At 46.3% G+C, this 16,218-nt stretch overlaps 1 protein-coding gene across 1 annotated transcript; it reads left to right on the top strand.

The window, feature by feature from the left end:
* The first annotated feature begins 7,341 nt into the window (after positions 1 to 7,341).
* clpp (caseinolytic mitochondrial matrix peptidase proteolytic subunit) lies at positions 7,342 to 15,895 on the top strand. Its single transcript, XM_002940618.4, has 7 exons — positions 7,342 to 7,479; positions 8,079 to 8,180; positions 10,142 to 10,213; positions 11,226 to 11,322; positions 13,194 to 13,381; positions 14,191 to 14,296; positions 14,847 to 15,895. The coding sequence occupies exons 1-7, from the start codon at positions 7,357 to 7,359 to the stop codon at positions 14,999 to 15,001; spliced, it is 843 nt and encodes a 280-aa protein (XP_002940664.2). The 5' UTR covers positions 7,342 to 7,356; the 3' UTR covers positions 15,002 to 15,895.
* The last annotated feature ends 323 nt before the right edge of the window (positions 15,896 to 16,218 follow it).

The raw sequence follows: 16,218 nt of genomic DNA, 5'->3' as shown, positions 1-16,218 counted from the left end.
GAAGGGAGCAAGATAGCAGCTCCCAGTAGGTATCAGAATAGCACTCAATAGTAAGAAATCCAAGTCCGGCTTGGGACTCCTCCAGTTACATGGGAGTAGGAGAAACAATAGGTTATCTGAAAGCAGTTCTAATGTGTAGCGCTGGCTGAAAGCTCAGACTCAGGCACAATGCACTGAGATGGCGCCTACACACCAATATTACAGCTAAAAAATGCATTAGTTGGTTTAAAAACAACATTTTAAATGAGTGAATCATTTGCTATGTAAACAGTGTAATTTAGAAATAAAAAGTACCCCATAAAAATCATGACAGAATCTCTTTAAGTATCTATAATAAAAATTCCCTCTGGCTAACTGTAGTAACAAAGCTGTCATTGGCTACCCACATTTTTTAATGGTGTAGTTTACCTTTAAATTAACTCATAAGGTGTTATGTAATAAAAGGCACTAAGTTTGCCCAGGAGCAGTAACCCATAGCAACCAATCAGCAGGTAGAATTTACTGGTCATCTGTTTAAAAGCAAACATCTCATTGGTTGCTATGGGTTTCTGCTCCTGGGCAAATTTAGTGCCTTTTATTACATATTGATGATGTTGATCTTTTTATGGTTTTTCAGTTATTTAGCTTTTACCCAGCTGCTCTCCAGTCTAGTACAGCAGCAGCTATCTGGTTGCTAGGGTTTAATTTTCCCTAGCAAACAGGCAGTGGTTTGAATGACAGACTGGGATATGAGTAGGAGAGGGACTGAACAGATAGATAAGAAAAAGTAACAACAATAATATTGTAGCTTCACAGAGCAATAGTTTTGCAGCTGCTGGGGTCAGTGACCCCTATTTGAAAATAAAAACTCTACACGTCCCCTTTAAACTTTCTGTCTCACAGTTTCCTTTTCAGAGCAGTTTTGCCGTGTCTGACAGCATGAGGAAACACGACTATTGGTAATTCTCACCTGAGCCATTTTCCGCTCTGTTCCATCTCTAAAATCCTCTCCTTTATACACTCTTTTAGCGGCATTTAACGGAACAGGCTGCATTTGCACGCAAGGATCCTACTCAAAAACAGCAAAAATAAACCAACGCTGATTGACGTCAATAAAGACTGTATTCATATGCAGAGAGGGAGGTAATCAGTACGGTAACAGCCCTGCTTAGATACTGAGCTGTGGGAGCCCAGGGCAAATACTGGCATTAACAGGGTTGGACTGGGGAAGTGCTGGGCCCACCGAGTCTGCAGCCCCAGTGGAACCTGCACCCCCCAAGAGGCCCCTGCCTTGGGCACCACACCCCCACAGGGACCCCCACCACCCACCTGACCCCCATCCCCAAGTGTGACGTCGAGGGAGGGAGATCTGCGGCTTGGGGAGCTACGGCGGGGCTCGGGTCTGGGCCACTGAGGCGCACCGGATTTTCCCAGTGTCCTACCAGCCCAGTCTGACCCCTAGCATTAACAATATTACCTCTTATTGTACAAGAAAAACCTTAAGGTGGCCATACACAGGCAGATTTAAGCTGCTGATTTGGGTATTTCAGACTGCTTTGGCAGCTGAACTGCCCACGTATGGGGCCCTCTCAGGGTTGGACTGGGCCACCGGAACACTGGGCCAGACCCATCGCTCCCCCTGCCCAACTGTTCCTCCCCTGCTGTGTTAAATTTACGCGTTCTCAGGGGAGGACGTCAGGTGGGGGCCCCTGCGGGGTGGGGAGTTAGGGGACGCGGCCAGTGGGGGCACCTGCAGGGCCCCTGGGGCGGGAGCACCTCCCAGTCCGATCCTTGATTTTTCTGTCAGATCGAGGACCACATTGGCTCATTGATGTGGTACTTGCTCCAATTTTTCATATCCCCTTTATTGTTATGCGTTCGTTTGGCCCTAGGGCCCAATAATCGCATTAGCACAATACCGCCCACCCAAGATGGGCATATTGGGGGAAAGATTTGCCACACAAGCATATGGCCACCTTTACACAGTTCTATTGCCATAGGTGGAAAGGTTCAGTTAGTTATAGCTGTCTTTTCAGAGGATATCATCCATTTCCATTAGCAATAAGGATACCTCCAAATTCTGGAAAGTAAAAGAAATAAGAAAGCTGTGATTGACAATAAAAACCAATTAAACTTTTATAACACATAAATGAAACCATGAGTCCATGTGTCAGCACATTACATGGCCCTATAAAAGTGGGTGTAAAAACACCAAGGGGATTAAAAAAGAGGTAATAATTAGATGGCAGCATCCCTACCATAAACTTGGAATATCTTTTACTTACCTATAAGCCTCTAGCACAAGCACCAGCTGGCTTACTTAAAGCAGGACTCAGCCAAAGTGATGAAAACATACAATTTTGCTTAATAAAGGAAAATATAATAAGGAACTTTCGGGTAAATATGAATCATTTTATCATTTTATCTCTCCCCCCCCCCCCCCCCCCCACGTACCACTAAAACCCTGTCTTTTCCTGCCCAGTTCTGTGATTCTGATTAACAGGTTTGTTGCAATGTGGGAATTGAATTAATGTTGGATTTAGTTTTACTCATTGGGTGGTGCTCCCCTATAAGTATCCATAAGTGCTGTGACCCAGTTATGAACACAAGCTCGAATGCTAAAGCACAAGTCTAACTATCTTCAAATACACTTTAGTTTTATGTTACAGGAAAACTATACCCCCCAACAATGTAGGTCTTGGAAAAAATATGTAGCCCACTTTATCAGTTGTGCTGCTACCTGCTGAGATCTTATGGCGCTAACAGGGATCCTGAGCCCCGCTTACTTTGGGGGACAGTTGTTACTTTACTTAATGGCGTGCCTCCACCCAGGCTAGGGATAGATTGAACTGTAACTCCCTTCCTGGGAACCTAATATTGTGCTTCTGCTTAGGGACTCCCAGCACCCCCAGTACTTGCCCTTTCCCTTTGGGGTAGCTTCTTACCGGGCAGTGAGGATCCTCCTTGGAGTAAGAGACAGCACACTGGTGTAAGGATGAACTAGATGATTATGTTTATTTGCAGACAGACAGTCAGGCTCTACAGGAGTAACAGGACACTTCAGGTGACACTCAAGCTCAGTAGAAATCCTCCTCTCCTGAGGGCTACTCGCGGTACTCCCAGCCAGGTGACCCTCCTTGGGAGCTCCCCCCGGTACTCACGCCAGAAGACCCCCTCTAGGGCTCTCCCCAGTACTCCTGCCAGGCAGATACTCCCTTGAGACTCTAGCCCGAGCACCCACCAGATAAGGATCCTCCTAATCTGACACTTGGTTCCCTGACTCCAGCTATTAGTGCTGGGGGATCTTAATCCCTTTTCAATCTCCTGTAGGCTTGATGTCTGCCCAACTAAATGGCCTATCTCCCACTCCTAGTGTGGTCTGTTACCAACAGCTCTCTGTCTAACACCGGCCTGTCATTAACCACTATCCAGAGGGGGTCCCAGGCAGAAAGACCTGGCAGCACATGGCTGCATACCCTTATATACTAAATGTACCACCCTGTGGCCATAACCTGAACTGCAGGGAAGCTAACTCCCTTTTAACTGTTTACGTGCCAAACCACCCAAGGTGTTCCACTATCAAAGTACTACCCTCCCTTGGGGTTATTCCTGGGGGTACTCATCCCGAGGGGCCCAATTTTGGGGATCCCTACAAATATATTGCATAAAACAGCTTATATGTAAACCTGCTTCATTTGATTAATATGAAGTACAAAATTGGGGAGAGCTAGCACCGTCCACACTAACTGTATATGAGAATGATAAGGGTATAAGGGTAACGTGCAACTGAAGTAAAATTATGTAACAAACGAGAGAGAAACAGGAATACACTCACAAAGGGTTATCCCTATATAGACTTCAGACCACTGCACCATAAACCCCCAAAGGAAAATAGTTATCAGGTAAATTCCTTGATCAGGTATGGTTGATTAATATGAGTTGTGAAACAATAGTGGTACCAATTCAGTCTTGAGCGTGTCACCCAACTGGTTCTTTGCTATAGAACTTACAGAAGTGTCTATACCTCCTGGGTTCTTCAAGTATTCCTGTGTTTGATTTATCATAGACGATGGTGGCCAATACTGTACAGCATTGATCCCCAACCAGTGGCTCAGGGGCACCATGTTGCTCCCCAACCCCTTGGGTGTTGCTCTCAGTGGCCCCAAACCAGGGAGTTATTTTTGAATTCCTGACTTGGGGGCAAGTTTTGGTTGAATAAAAACAAGATTTCCTACCAAATAAAGCCCCCTGTAAGCTGATAGGGTGCATAGAGGCCCCTAATAGCCAATCACAGCCCTTATTTGGCTCCTCCATGAACTGTTATGGTGCTTGTGTTGCTCCCCAAGTCTTTTTACATTTGACTGTGGCTCACGAGTAAGAAAGGTTGGGGACCCCTGCTGTACAGTATCCCACTGATCAGCCTGGGGCCCAGACTAAATAGATGCCATACGCTGGGCCATGCACAATATGGACACCTTTCTATATTGTTCCATTTGTTTGGGCCGACAGCCTGAAAGATCAAAACAGCAGGATTTGGAGAGGAGCTGTCACTTCACTCCCTCATTTAATGAATTTTTCAAACTTTCCAATTAATATTTTAATATATATATGTGACCTTGTTATAAATTAATGGGGACCTAACCAGGTGTTTGACGGAAAGGGGGATTTCATTTAAAAAAAAATATCTAAAAACCTTTATTTTCTTTCCAAAACCATATCATACAGCCACCCACATGGTTCCACCCACACTGTGCCACCCATACTGTGCCACCCATACTGTGCCACCCATACAGGCTATATTATCCTAAACTGACCCTGACGGCCTCCGTGGCTTAATAAGGAACTAGCTGATTATATGTAAATGTAATATTTTGCGTAAGATAAATGGCTCCCAGCTGCCCTTGGTTCATTTGGACATGGGAAGAGTAATTCAGGAGGGAAGTTGGTGACCTTATCAGTACAGATAGGCTGCATTGCCCATTCCACTGTGGAAAATATGGAAATGCAGCTTGATTTTTTTTATATTCCCATTCAGAAACACTGAAGGATTTTAAAAAAGCATTTGGATGTGAAAACTCTCATTTTCACCCAAGTCAGTCTTCCCGTAACAGACTGGGTAGCACTGATGGAGGGTCATTGGCAGAGTTTTGTTTCTTGCAGACTGATCTGTTAAAGGAAAACTATACCCCCAGAATGAATATGTAGGGACCCATAGGGTTAATCTACTCCTATGGAGTGGACCTGTCACCCAGACATAAAAAGCTGTATAATAAAAGTCCATTTCAAATTAAATATGTACCCCAAACTCATTTTTTTATTAACACATCCAAACCCATTATAAAAGCATTTAAAAATCCCAACTGTCAATCATATATTGCTTGCCCCGCCCCTATGCCTTAGGCATAGAGGTGGGGCTGGCAGTTACTTTCACTTTCAGTTCAGAACTTCTTAGATGTTGCTGCCCTGCTCACGTCCCCCCTCCCTCCTCACCATCTAATTGTGTAACCAGTGCATGGGCATGGGTATCAGGTCCCCCTATACTGGCACAGAAATAAGATTTTGGCAGGATGCTAAGCTTGCCTTAATGACAGTGTCCACAAAATGGCACCTGCCTGCTATCTGCAACTGTGAATTCCAAGGCTGAATAAAATAAGATTAAACTAATTTATATGGTGTACGTGAAGTTTTATTTTGCTTGACAAACAAAGTGAAAACAATCTGGAATTATTTCTTAGGGTGACAGGTCCCCTTTAAACCCTTATTTCTCCTGTTACTGGGCAAAGACCCATGTAACTAGTTTACAATTTGCATTATGTGCCTATTGGTTTATTTGGTTGATCACACCCCGTGCACTCCAATATAGTGTTTAGCAAGGAGGTGTGGCTTCCTCTTTGGCTGCATCTGTGTCTCAGGAACAGGTCGCTGAGCCTGGGATCAGAACAGGCCCCAGTAAAGCCACTATGGCCCTAGAGTCACCATCTGCTCTAGAGAAGTCGGGGACAGCGACCCTGTGAACGAGGACAAGTTAGTTACTCTTGTACGAGCACTTTCTAGGTGAGTGAGATAGAGAGGGTAGGAAGCAAGAGCAGTTTAGGCTCCACCAAGGAAAGTAGCTGGGAGTACCCTTCCACATAGGCAATGTTGCCTCAGCATAGGGCCATGGTTAAGACATAGGAGACAGGCAGTATCTCAACCCTGATCCACAGTCGGCTGTAGGACTCTCAACCTAGGGGTTATCAACCTGAGGACTGAGGTATCTATCCTGACTGCTTCCATAGGGGTGCCAAGCTGCCCAGGTGCATTTACCCTGCTCAGACTCTAAAGGAGGTGGGATAAACCGGTGTTCATCCTCTCTTGTTGTCATCAGAGTACTACTATCATATACCATCTGTATGTGAGTATAACCCTGTCAACTGCAAGAACCTTCTGGCGTCTGGAGGATTCTTGGGGGGGCCCTGGGGGAAGGTGGAGGATTCTTGGGGGGGCCCTGGGGGAAGGTGGAGGATTCTTGGGGGGCCCCGGGGGAAGGTGGAGGATGCTTGGGGAGGGTCCTGGGGGAAGGTGGAGGATGCTTGGGGAGGGTCCTGGGGGAAGGTGGAGGATGCTTGGGGAGGGCCCTGGGGGAAGGTGGAGGATACTTGGGGGGGCCCTGGGGGAAGGTGGAGGATACTTGGGGGAAGGCCCTGTGGGAGGGGGAAGGTGAAGGATGCTTGGGGGGCCCTGGGGGAAGGAGGAGGGTGCTTGGGGGGGGGGAGCTGGAGGATGCTTGGAGGGCCCTGGAAGAAGCAGGAGGATGCTGGGTGGGGGGAGCGGGAAGAAGCAGTAAGGAAACAGCAGAGAGCGGGCCATTGTATGGGGACACTGGGGGAGGACCACCAATGTTTTAGGGGGCCCTGGGCTGGCTGGCAATGTTTTAGTGGGTCCCTGCCCTGGCACCTATGCAAAACGTAAACCTTGGCCACAAATGTTTTAGGGGGGCCCTGGCTACCAATGTTTTAGGGGGCCCTCGCTACCAATGCCTGTGTGTCCCTTGTATTGATGGGAGGGGCCATTAGGGGCGTGGGAGGGTGGGGCCCAGAAAACTTTGTTGTGAGGGGCCCCGTGATTTCTGATGGCGGCCCTGCATTTGTGTTCCAGGCTCCCAGGCATGCAACTATTCCACCCACACGTTTCCCTTAGGGCCCTACAACAGTGCCCTCTATACCCTCCCCTAACCCCAGACATGGCAGCTGCTTTCCCATTTTTCAATAAACGTACCAAATGAAACATAATATGATAGTAATATTTATAAATCATTATATTCCTTATGGTATAGCAACCCAAGCCATCAGCACAACTCAGTGCCAAGGCCACACAAGGCCGCGCTAACTGGTTGCCATGGCGCTAGGTCATGTGACAGCAAACGTCCAGCGACTGTCATGGCGGCGCCCTGCGGTACTTCATGACGCCACTTCCGGGACAGCAGAACAGGGCAGCATGGAGTTATTCGTCAGGGGCACAGTGAGTGAGCGGGGAATGTTGGGGGGCAGTGGGGTGGGGGTGGGGGTATATGAGTCAGAGTAAAGCCATATTGGGATATTGGAGTTTCTGTTCTGAAATCTGTAACCATTTCTGCTTAGGTTTTACTATAGGTCGCTCTGAACTGACTGTCACTTCCTTGCCAGCCAGGGATGATGGGAACTGTAGTTCAGCCAAGGTTTTCTAATAATCCCTAGTAGTCACTTTGCCTAGATAATGTTTTGTACCATTACATGTCATTCTGTATATAGCAGAGATCTCATTAGACTCACTGAAGGGCAATCATGTTACTTGGAGTGGGAATCCATAGCAACCAGTCAGCCATTAGCTGATCCCACTCCAGTTTTTAATTTTAATTAGAGCGCCACTCAAATTTATTTTTAACTACATTATTAAAAACATAAAAGCCAAATGGTTTTAAAAGTAGTGAGTGACTCTTGAGTCCATGGTCAGTGGTTCTGACTCTTGAGACAATGTAGCAGAGGCCCCCGGTATAATCACCCTGGGTGACTAGTTAGTAATTGGTTATGATTGGCTTTTCTGTAGCCCATGAGCAGTGTTAGTATTTTTCTCCCACACAGAGGCCGTTGCTGAAAGGAATCTGTGCGCTGGCCCAGCTCAGAAATGTGCACCGCGGCCCTCCAGTGCTTTCTCCTCTCGTCCCTATTGTCGTGGAGCAGACGGTGAGTGTGTTTTCTATATGCATAGACTGCCCTTTTGATAGAAAGCATTGAAACTCACTGTAAGCAGCACTCCTGCCCTGCTTTATGGCTGAGATTCTAGCTATCTGTATAACAGAGCATTCTGTCACAGTGGCACAGATCCTATCTGATCCCCATTGTAAGCAGCAGTCCTGTCCTGCTTTATGGCTGAGATTCTAGCTATCTGTATAACAGAGCATTCTGTCACAGTGGCACAGACCCTATCTGATCCCCCCCATTGTAAGCAGCAGTCCTGCCCTGCTTTATGGCTGAGATTCTAGCTATCTGTATAACAGAGCATTCTGTCACAGTGGCACAGATCCTATCTGATCCCCCCATTGTAAGCAGCAGTCCTGCCCTGCTTTATGGCTGAGATTCTAGCTATCTGTATAACAGAGCATTCTGTCACAGTGGCACAGATCCTATCTGATCCCCCCATTGTAAGCAGCAGTCCTGCCCTGCTTTATGGCTGAGATTCTAGCTATCTGTATAACAGAGCATTCTGTCACAGTGGCACAGATCCTATCTGATCCCCCCATTGTAAGCAGCAGTCCTGCCCTGCTTTATGGCTGAGATTCTAGCTATCTGTATAACAGAGCATTCTGTCGCAGTGGCACAGATCTTATCTGATCCCCATTGTAAGCAGCAGTGCTGCCCTGCTTTATGGCTGAGATTCTAGCTATCTGTATAACAGAGCATTCTGTCACGGTGGCACAGATCCTATCTGATCCCCCCCATTGTAAGCAGCAGTCCTGCCCTGCTTTATGGCTGAGATTCTAGCTATCTGTATAACAGAGCATTCTGTCACAGTGGCACAGATCCTATCTGATCCCCCCATTGTAAGCAGCAGTCCTGCCCTGCTTTATGGCTGAGATTCTAGCTATCTGTATAACAGAGCATTCTGTCACAGTGGCACAGATCCTATCTGATACCCATTGTAAGCAGCAGTCCTGCCCTGCTTTATGGCTGAGATTCTAGCTATCTGTATAACAGAGCATTCTGTCACAGTGGCACAGATCCTATCCCCCCCATTGTAAGCAGCAGTCCTGCCCTGCTTTATGGCTGAGATTCTAGCTATCTGTATAACAGAGCATTCTGTCACAGTGGCACAGATCCTATCTGATCCCCCCATTGTAAGCAGCAGTCCTGCCCTGCTTTATGGCTGAGATTCTAGCTATCTGTATAACAGAGCATTCTGTCACAGTGGCACAGATCCTATCTGATCCCCCCATTGTAAGCAGCAGTCCTGCCCTGCTTTATGGCTGAGATTCTAGCTATCTGTATAACAGAGCATTCTGTCACAGTGGCACAGATCCTATCCCCCCATTGTAAGCAGCAGTCCTGCCCTGCTTTATGGCTGAGATTCTAGCTATCTGTATAACAGAGCATTCTGTCACAGTGGCACAGATCCTATCTGATCCCCCCCATTGTAAGCAGCAGTCCTGCCCTGCTTTATGGCTGAGATTCTAGCTATCTGTATAACAGAGCATTCTGTCACAGTGGCACAGATCCTATCTGATCCCCCCATTGTAAGCAGCAGTCCTGCCCTGCTTTATGGCTGAGACTCTAGCGATCTTTATAATACAGCATTCTGTCACTAATTTGGCAGGGATGGATACATGCAGTTGGAATATGTATATTATATTATGCAACCACTGGAGAATTGCAAGTTGAATTAAAGGACAAGCAAAGAACATCTCCTACATATTTTTGCCAGAAGATCCATCCTGCTACCCGAACATGCTGCATTACTTTTCCTTTTATAAAATACTTCTTTCTTTCACCCTGTATTCACTTGTGGCCGCCATCTTGTATAATTTGCAATGCCACATAAACTCACGCCTCGTCAAAGCTTAGTCTTGCACTAGGAACTTGCAATCTAGTAAAATAAAAATGAAACTTAGTAGTTTTCCTGTTTAATAAAAGCTTTTCCTATTTTCCAGGGCCGTGGTGAGAGAGCATACGATATATACTCCAGGCTACTGCGAGAGCGCATCATCTGCGTGATGGGACCAGTGAGTTGCACATATCTCTCCACAGGCCTGAACTGGGAGTCAAACAGCGCCCCCAGGCAAATAAATAGTGACTATCTGTGGCATCTTACAGCAGCCCCTCTGGCATTTGCCTGAACCCACAGATTGCCAGTCCGGGCCTGATTTTCAGTACACAGAGGCCCAAACAGCCCCCCATAGGCCCAATAAATAGTGAGTGTCTGTGGCATCTTACAGCAGCCCCTCTGGCATTTGCCTGAACCCACAGATTGCCAGTCCGGCCTGATTTTCAGTACACAGAGGCCCAAACAGCCCCCCATAGGCCCAATAAATAGTGAGTGTCTATGGCACCTTACAGCAGCCCCTCTGGCATTTGCCTGAACCCACAGATTGCCAATCCGGGCCTGATTTTCAGTACCCAGAGGCCCAAACAGCCCCCCATAGGCCCAATAAATAGTGAGTGTCTATGGCACCTTACAGCAGCCCCTCTGGCATTTGCCTGAACCCACAGATTGCCAGTCTGGGCCTGATTTTCAGTACCCAGAGGCCCAAACAGCCCCCCCATAGGCCCAATAAATAGTGAGTGTCTATGGCACCTTACAGCAGCCCTTCTGGCATTTGCCTGAACCCACAGATTGCCAGTCTGGGCCTGATTTTCAGTACATAGAGGCCCAAACAGCCCCCCCATAGGCCCAATAAATAGTGAGTGACTATGGCACCTTACAGCACCCCCTCTGGCATTTGCCTGAACCCACAGATTGCCAGTCCGGGCCTGATTTTCAGTACACAGAGGCCCAAACAGCCCCCCCATAGGCCCAATAAATAGTGAGTGACTATGGCACCTTACAGCAGCCCCTCTGGCATTTGCCTGAACCCACAGATTGCCAGTCCGGGCCTGAGTCTATATTGGTTTCCTGGATTTACAGTATATCTTTCCCCTCTGTCCCTTTACCTTGTTGCCTGTCTGTAGCCTTTCCTGCCCTCTCTCCTGGCACTGACCTCATTATTTCACTTGATTCTGGAATATTCCTTTCAGATTGACGACTCCTTGTCCAGCCTTGTGGTTGCACAGCTGCTGTTCCTGCAGTCAGAGAGCAATAAGAAGCCTATACACATGTACATCAATAGCCCAGGTATATTAATCCCATTGCATATAAGGATTTGGGTTGCAATTAAGCTGGAACTGAAAGCACATGTAGCAAAATGCATCAGTTAATGGCACTCCCCCAGCAGACTCCTGCATTGAAATCCATTTTTCAAAAGAGCAAACAGATTTTTTTTTTGAAAATGTGACATGGGGCTAGCAATATTCTTAGTTTCCCAGTCACGTGACTTGTGCTTCAGTCACACTTTACTGCTGCACTGCAAGTTGGAGTGATATCACCCACCTACCAGCAGCCGATCAGCTGGGAATGGGAAGGGAACAAGAAAGCAGCTCCCTTACACCTGTATTGCTTAAAACAAATGCTTCCATGCTCCACCTAGTGGTAGATATAAGAATAGCACTCCATAATAAAGAACCAAGTCGAGCAATGACTCCTCCAGTTACATGGGAGTAGGAGAGAAACAATATGTTAGCTGAAAGCAATTCTACTGTGTAGCGCTGGCTCCTTCTGAAAGCTCAGACTCAGGCACACTTTACTGCTGTGCTGCAAGTTGGAGTGATATCCCCCCCCCACCCCCAGCAGCCGATCAGCAGAACAATGGGAAGGGAGCAAGATAGCAGCTCCCAGTAGGTATCAGAATAGCACTCAGTAGTAAGAAATCCAAGTCCGGCTTGGGACTCGTCCAGTTACATGGGAGTAGGAGAAACAATAGGTTAGCTGAAAGCAGTTCTAATGTGTAGCGCTGGCTGAAAGCTCAGACTCAGGCACACTTTACTGCTGCGCTGCAAGTTGGAGTGATATCCCCTCCCCCCAGCAGCCGATCAGCAGAACAATGGGAAGGGAGCAAGATAGCAGCTCCCAGTAGGTATCAGAATAGCCCTCAATAGTAAGAAATCCAAGTCCGGCTTGGGACTCCTCCAGTTACATGGGAGTAGGAGAAACAATAGGTTAGCTGAAAGCAGTTTGGCGCCTACACACCAATTTTATAACAAAAAAAAACTACATTTTTTGGTTCAAGAATAAAATGTTAAATGGTAGAATCACTTATTTGGAATGCACACGGTGTAATAAAGTAATAAAAATCATGACGGAGTCCCTTTACGATGGCATTACAGAGCAGATTTGGGTTCAAGCATTCCTGCGTGGGGGTTAATTCAGACGGCATTTGGTTGGAAAAACTTGGCCGGCAGCACCTAAAATGTGACAATAGCTTGATAAATGGCTCCACTGATAACTGATCCAGAAACCCAGATGGGGGGGGGGGGGGTTTGTACATGTGACTGCTATTCTTGCTGCAGTGGCCTCCATCTCCCTTCTCTGCCTGACCCTGTTATTATCGTAATAAGAAATAAAAAGATAAGGAGAAATGACATTGGCCTTGCACAATAATGGCGTTATTGTCACTGCTGCCAACGGCCCAGTCTCTGATACAGTGTATGGTATCACAAGCTTGGCTAACAGCTGCCTGCTTCATTTGCACTTCTTTTCTCTTGTAGTGGCATAAACTAGATGTTACTGAGCCCCACAGCCAATTAAAATATAGGGCCCCCAAAACATTAGTAAACTGACCTGTACTACCAAGATATATTATTATTATTAACATTTATTTATAAAGCACCTACATATTCTGCAGCGCTGTACAATAGGTGGGGTACATACATTGGACATACAGAGTAACATATAAAGCAACCAATAACCGATACAGGAGGGGAAGAGAGCCCTGCCCAAAAGAGCTTACAATCTACAAGTTATATTAAAATTGCTCATTTATCTAGGCCTTATCTGCCTTGTGTGCCTAAGGCATTCTCAGTAGCACCAAGGAATTCATTAGTTTGCTGAGGGGGCTACATACATCACATGTATATAACCTATATATATATATATATTTGTATTCGCAGGGGGCTCCGTTACAGCCGGCTTAGCCATATATGACACAATGCAGTACATTCTGAATCCCATATGTACATGGTGCGTGGGACAAGCAGCGAGCATGGGGTCCCTACTTCTGGCTGCTGGATCCAGCGGGATGAGACACTCTCTGCCAAACTCCAGAATCATGATCCACCAGCCCTCTGGGGGAGCCAGGGTAAGAACAAAGATGGCTAACCATTGTGGAACCCGGTATATAAGGAACATGGTGGGAGCCAGATGTGGTAGGAGAATAAGTAGAGAGGGCAAATGTATGAACAGTGGTTAGCTTACTATCTGAGGCATGTTTATTATAGTAGGTAAAGGTGGCCATACACAGGCTGATTGTAGCTGCCGATATCGGTTCCTTGGACCGATTCGGCAGCTTTTCGGCCCCTGTAGGGGAAACAACGACTGGCCTGCCCGACCGATATCTGGCCTGAAATCAGCCAGATATCGATTGGGCAGGTTAAAAAATTCAGTCGGATTGTGATGCGGTTCCTGAACCGACTGCCCCATTACAGTCGTTATAATTCGATCGTTTGGCCCCAGGGCCAAATGACCAAATTATCCTAAATTCCCCCGGTATCGCCCACCCCGTAGGTGGGGATATCGGGAGAAGATCTGCTCGCTTGGCGACTGGATCTTTAAGTGTATGGCCACCTTAAGCCAATATCATTGGTTTTGTTGCCTATAGCAACCTATCAGATCTTTGCTTTTGTTTTCTTACTTGTAGGTGACTGTCCAAATCTAACTGCTGATTGGTTGCTATGGGAAACATTATTATACACACTATAATAAATAAGTAATAAGTAATATACCAAGCTGCAAAGAAATCCTTTGCCATATTGTGTGCTAGGGAGACTGATGCAGACGGGGTTACTTAAAATAATCTGTATGAGGGATGGTTTGGTCTAACAGTGCTAAATCCATGCTGAGCAAATTTGTAAATGATAAAGGTACTAAACCCTGTGTTGTATTTTATAGGGTCAGGCCACAGACATTGCTATCCAAGCAGAAGAAATCCTGAAGCTAAAGAAGCAGATTAATGAAATTTACGCAAAACACACGCGTCAGCCGCTCTCTGTTATTGGTGAGTGTTTCCCTTTAAGGTGCCCATACACCTTAAGATCCGCTCGCTTGGCGATGTCGCCAAGCGAGCGGATCTTCTTCCGATATCCCCACCTACGGGTGGGCGATATCAGGAGAATCCAGGTTAATTCAATTGTTTGGCCCTGGGGCCGAACGATTGAATTATTATGGCGGGTATAGGCAAAGTCTGTCTGGGGACCGCACCAACGAGCCGATGCGGTCCCCGATCCGACTAGATTTTCTAACCTGCCTGATCCCCAATTAGAGGCCAGATATCGGTTGGGCAGGCCCATTGGTAGTGCCCATACACGGGCCGATAAGCTGCCGAATCGGTCTAAAGGGACCCATATCGGCAGCTAGAATCAGTCTGTGTATGGGGACCTTTAATCTCTAAAATCCTGATCCCAAGGGAAGCACCCTTGGGTGGGGGATGAATGCAGTGTTTTTGTAGGGGGGTGCTTGCGTCCAGGGAAGTGAGTAGCACCCAATATCCAATGGAAACGAAAGTTTTTTCAGTCCCCTTTTCTACGGCGCCCTGTTTTTCTCAACAGAGTCAGTAATGGAGAGGGATCGATACATGAGCCCTACAGAAGCCCAGGAATTTGGAATTCTGGACAAGGTATTGGTGCACCCCCCTCAAGATGGCGAGGACGAACCAGAGCTGGTCATAAAGAAGGAGAACCAGACACCCCCAACTGAACCCTAGAAGAAGGGGAACAGCCTGTAATCCTATTTCCATCTGATCCTGGAGCCAACGGGGTTAAATTTGCTGCAGCCTCTCCCTTTTAATTCCAGGAAATTGCCCAGACAATCGTGACTTTGAAAACCGTTTAAATTCGGAGCAAGGTCAATCGAGTGTATTATTGTTATATCTGGCCCTACAAACAATGTGCCAAGCTGGGAAGGACTGGAGCCCATTGCTGCCCCCTGGTGGCAGAAAGTATGTAAAACCCAGAATCCAATATCTAGAATTGTATCAAAGAGGCATTAAAGCGAATATTCATCTTTTGCAGTCCTGGTGGAAATATATATTACTAATTAGTAATGCTTAATGTTCCCTCCAGTCATTAAAGGGGTTGTTTGCCTTTACAGTAACTTTAAGCATGTTATAGAGAACAATTTGTAATTGGTCTTTGTTTTGTATTATTTGCAGTTTCTGAGTTATTTGGCTTATTGTTCAGCAGCTATCTTGTTGCTAGGGCCCAATTTAACCTAGCGACCAGGCAGTGGTTTGAAAGAAAGACAGGTGTATGTCCTAAATAGAAAGATAAATAATAAAAAGTAACAATAACAGTACAATTGTAGCCTCACAGAGCAATAGATTTTGGCTTCTGGGGTCAGTGACCCCCATCTGAATGCTGGAAAGGGTCAAATATAAAAGAAAATAAAGACCAATTGAAAAGCTGCTAAGAATAGGCCATTCTATAACATGCTAAAAGTTAACCTGAAGGGGAACCACCCCCTATAGAAGTTGGGATTGGTATCTCCAAGCAATTGGGTTAATGGGATTTTAAGGACCTGTTCTGACACACAATGTGCCCCTTTTTTCTCAGTGGATATTAAATAGGTTTGTGATGGAATAAAGCTATTTTGACACATGTAGCATTTTTATATTATCAAGCAGAGTACAAAATCACAACAAGCAGGCAGCTGCCATTTTGTAAGCACTGTTATTAGGACAAGCATTGCATCATCCCAAACTCTTGCACCTCCTGCCAGGTACAGGATACATCAATGCAATGCCATCTAGGAACAACTGAATGGAAAGCGAAAGTAATTGCCAGCTCCGCCTCTGGATAATGAATCAGAGTAAAAACTGACAAGTACCTAGAGATAAACCAGTAGCCACATTCCCATCATTGCCTAGTGGGATGAATGTGATGCCTTTCATGTGAACTGTTATAATACTAAGTAGCGCAGAAA

This window comes from Xenopus tropicalis, chromosome 3 (genome assembly GCF_000004195.4).
Source record: "Xenopus tropicalis strain Nigerian chromosome 3, UCB_Xtro_10.0, whole genome shotgun sequence".
Lineage (NCBI taxonomy): Eukaryota > Metazoa > Chordata > Amphibia > Anura > Pipidae > Xenopus > Xenopus tropicalis.
This window is presented reverse-complemented; position numbering and strand designations above follow the sequence as displayed.

Coding starts and splice junctions, on each gene's coding strand:
- clpp (XM_002940618.4), top strand. CDS start 7,357: ATGGCGCTAGGTCATGTGACAGCAAACGTCCAGCGACTGTCATGGCGG. Junction 8,181..10,141: donor CTATTGTCGTGGAGCAGACG/GTGAGTGTGTTT, acceptor CCTATTTTCCAG/GGCCGTGGTGAGAGAGCATA. Junction 11,323..13,193: donor CATGTACATCAATAGCCCAG/GTATATTAATCC, acceptor TTGTATTCGCAG/GGGGCTCCGTTACAGCCGGC.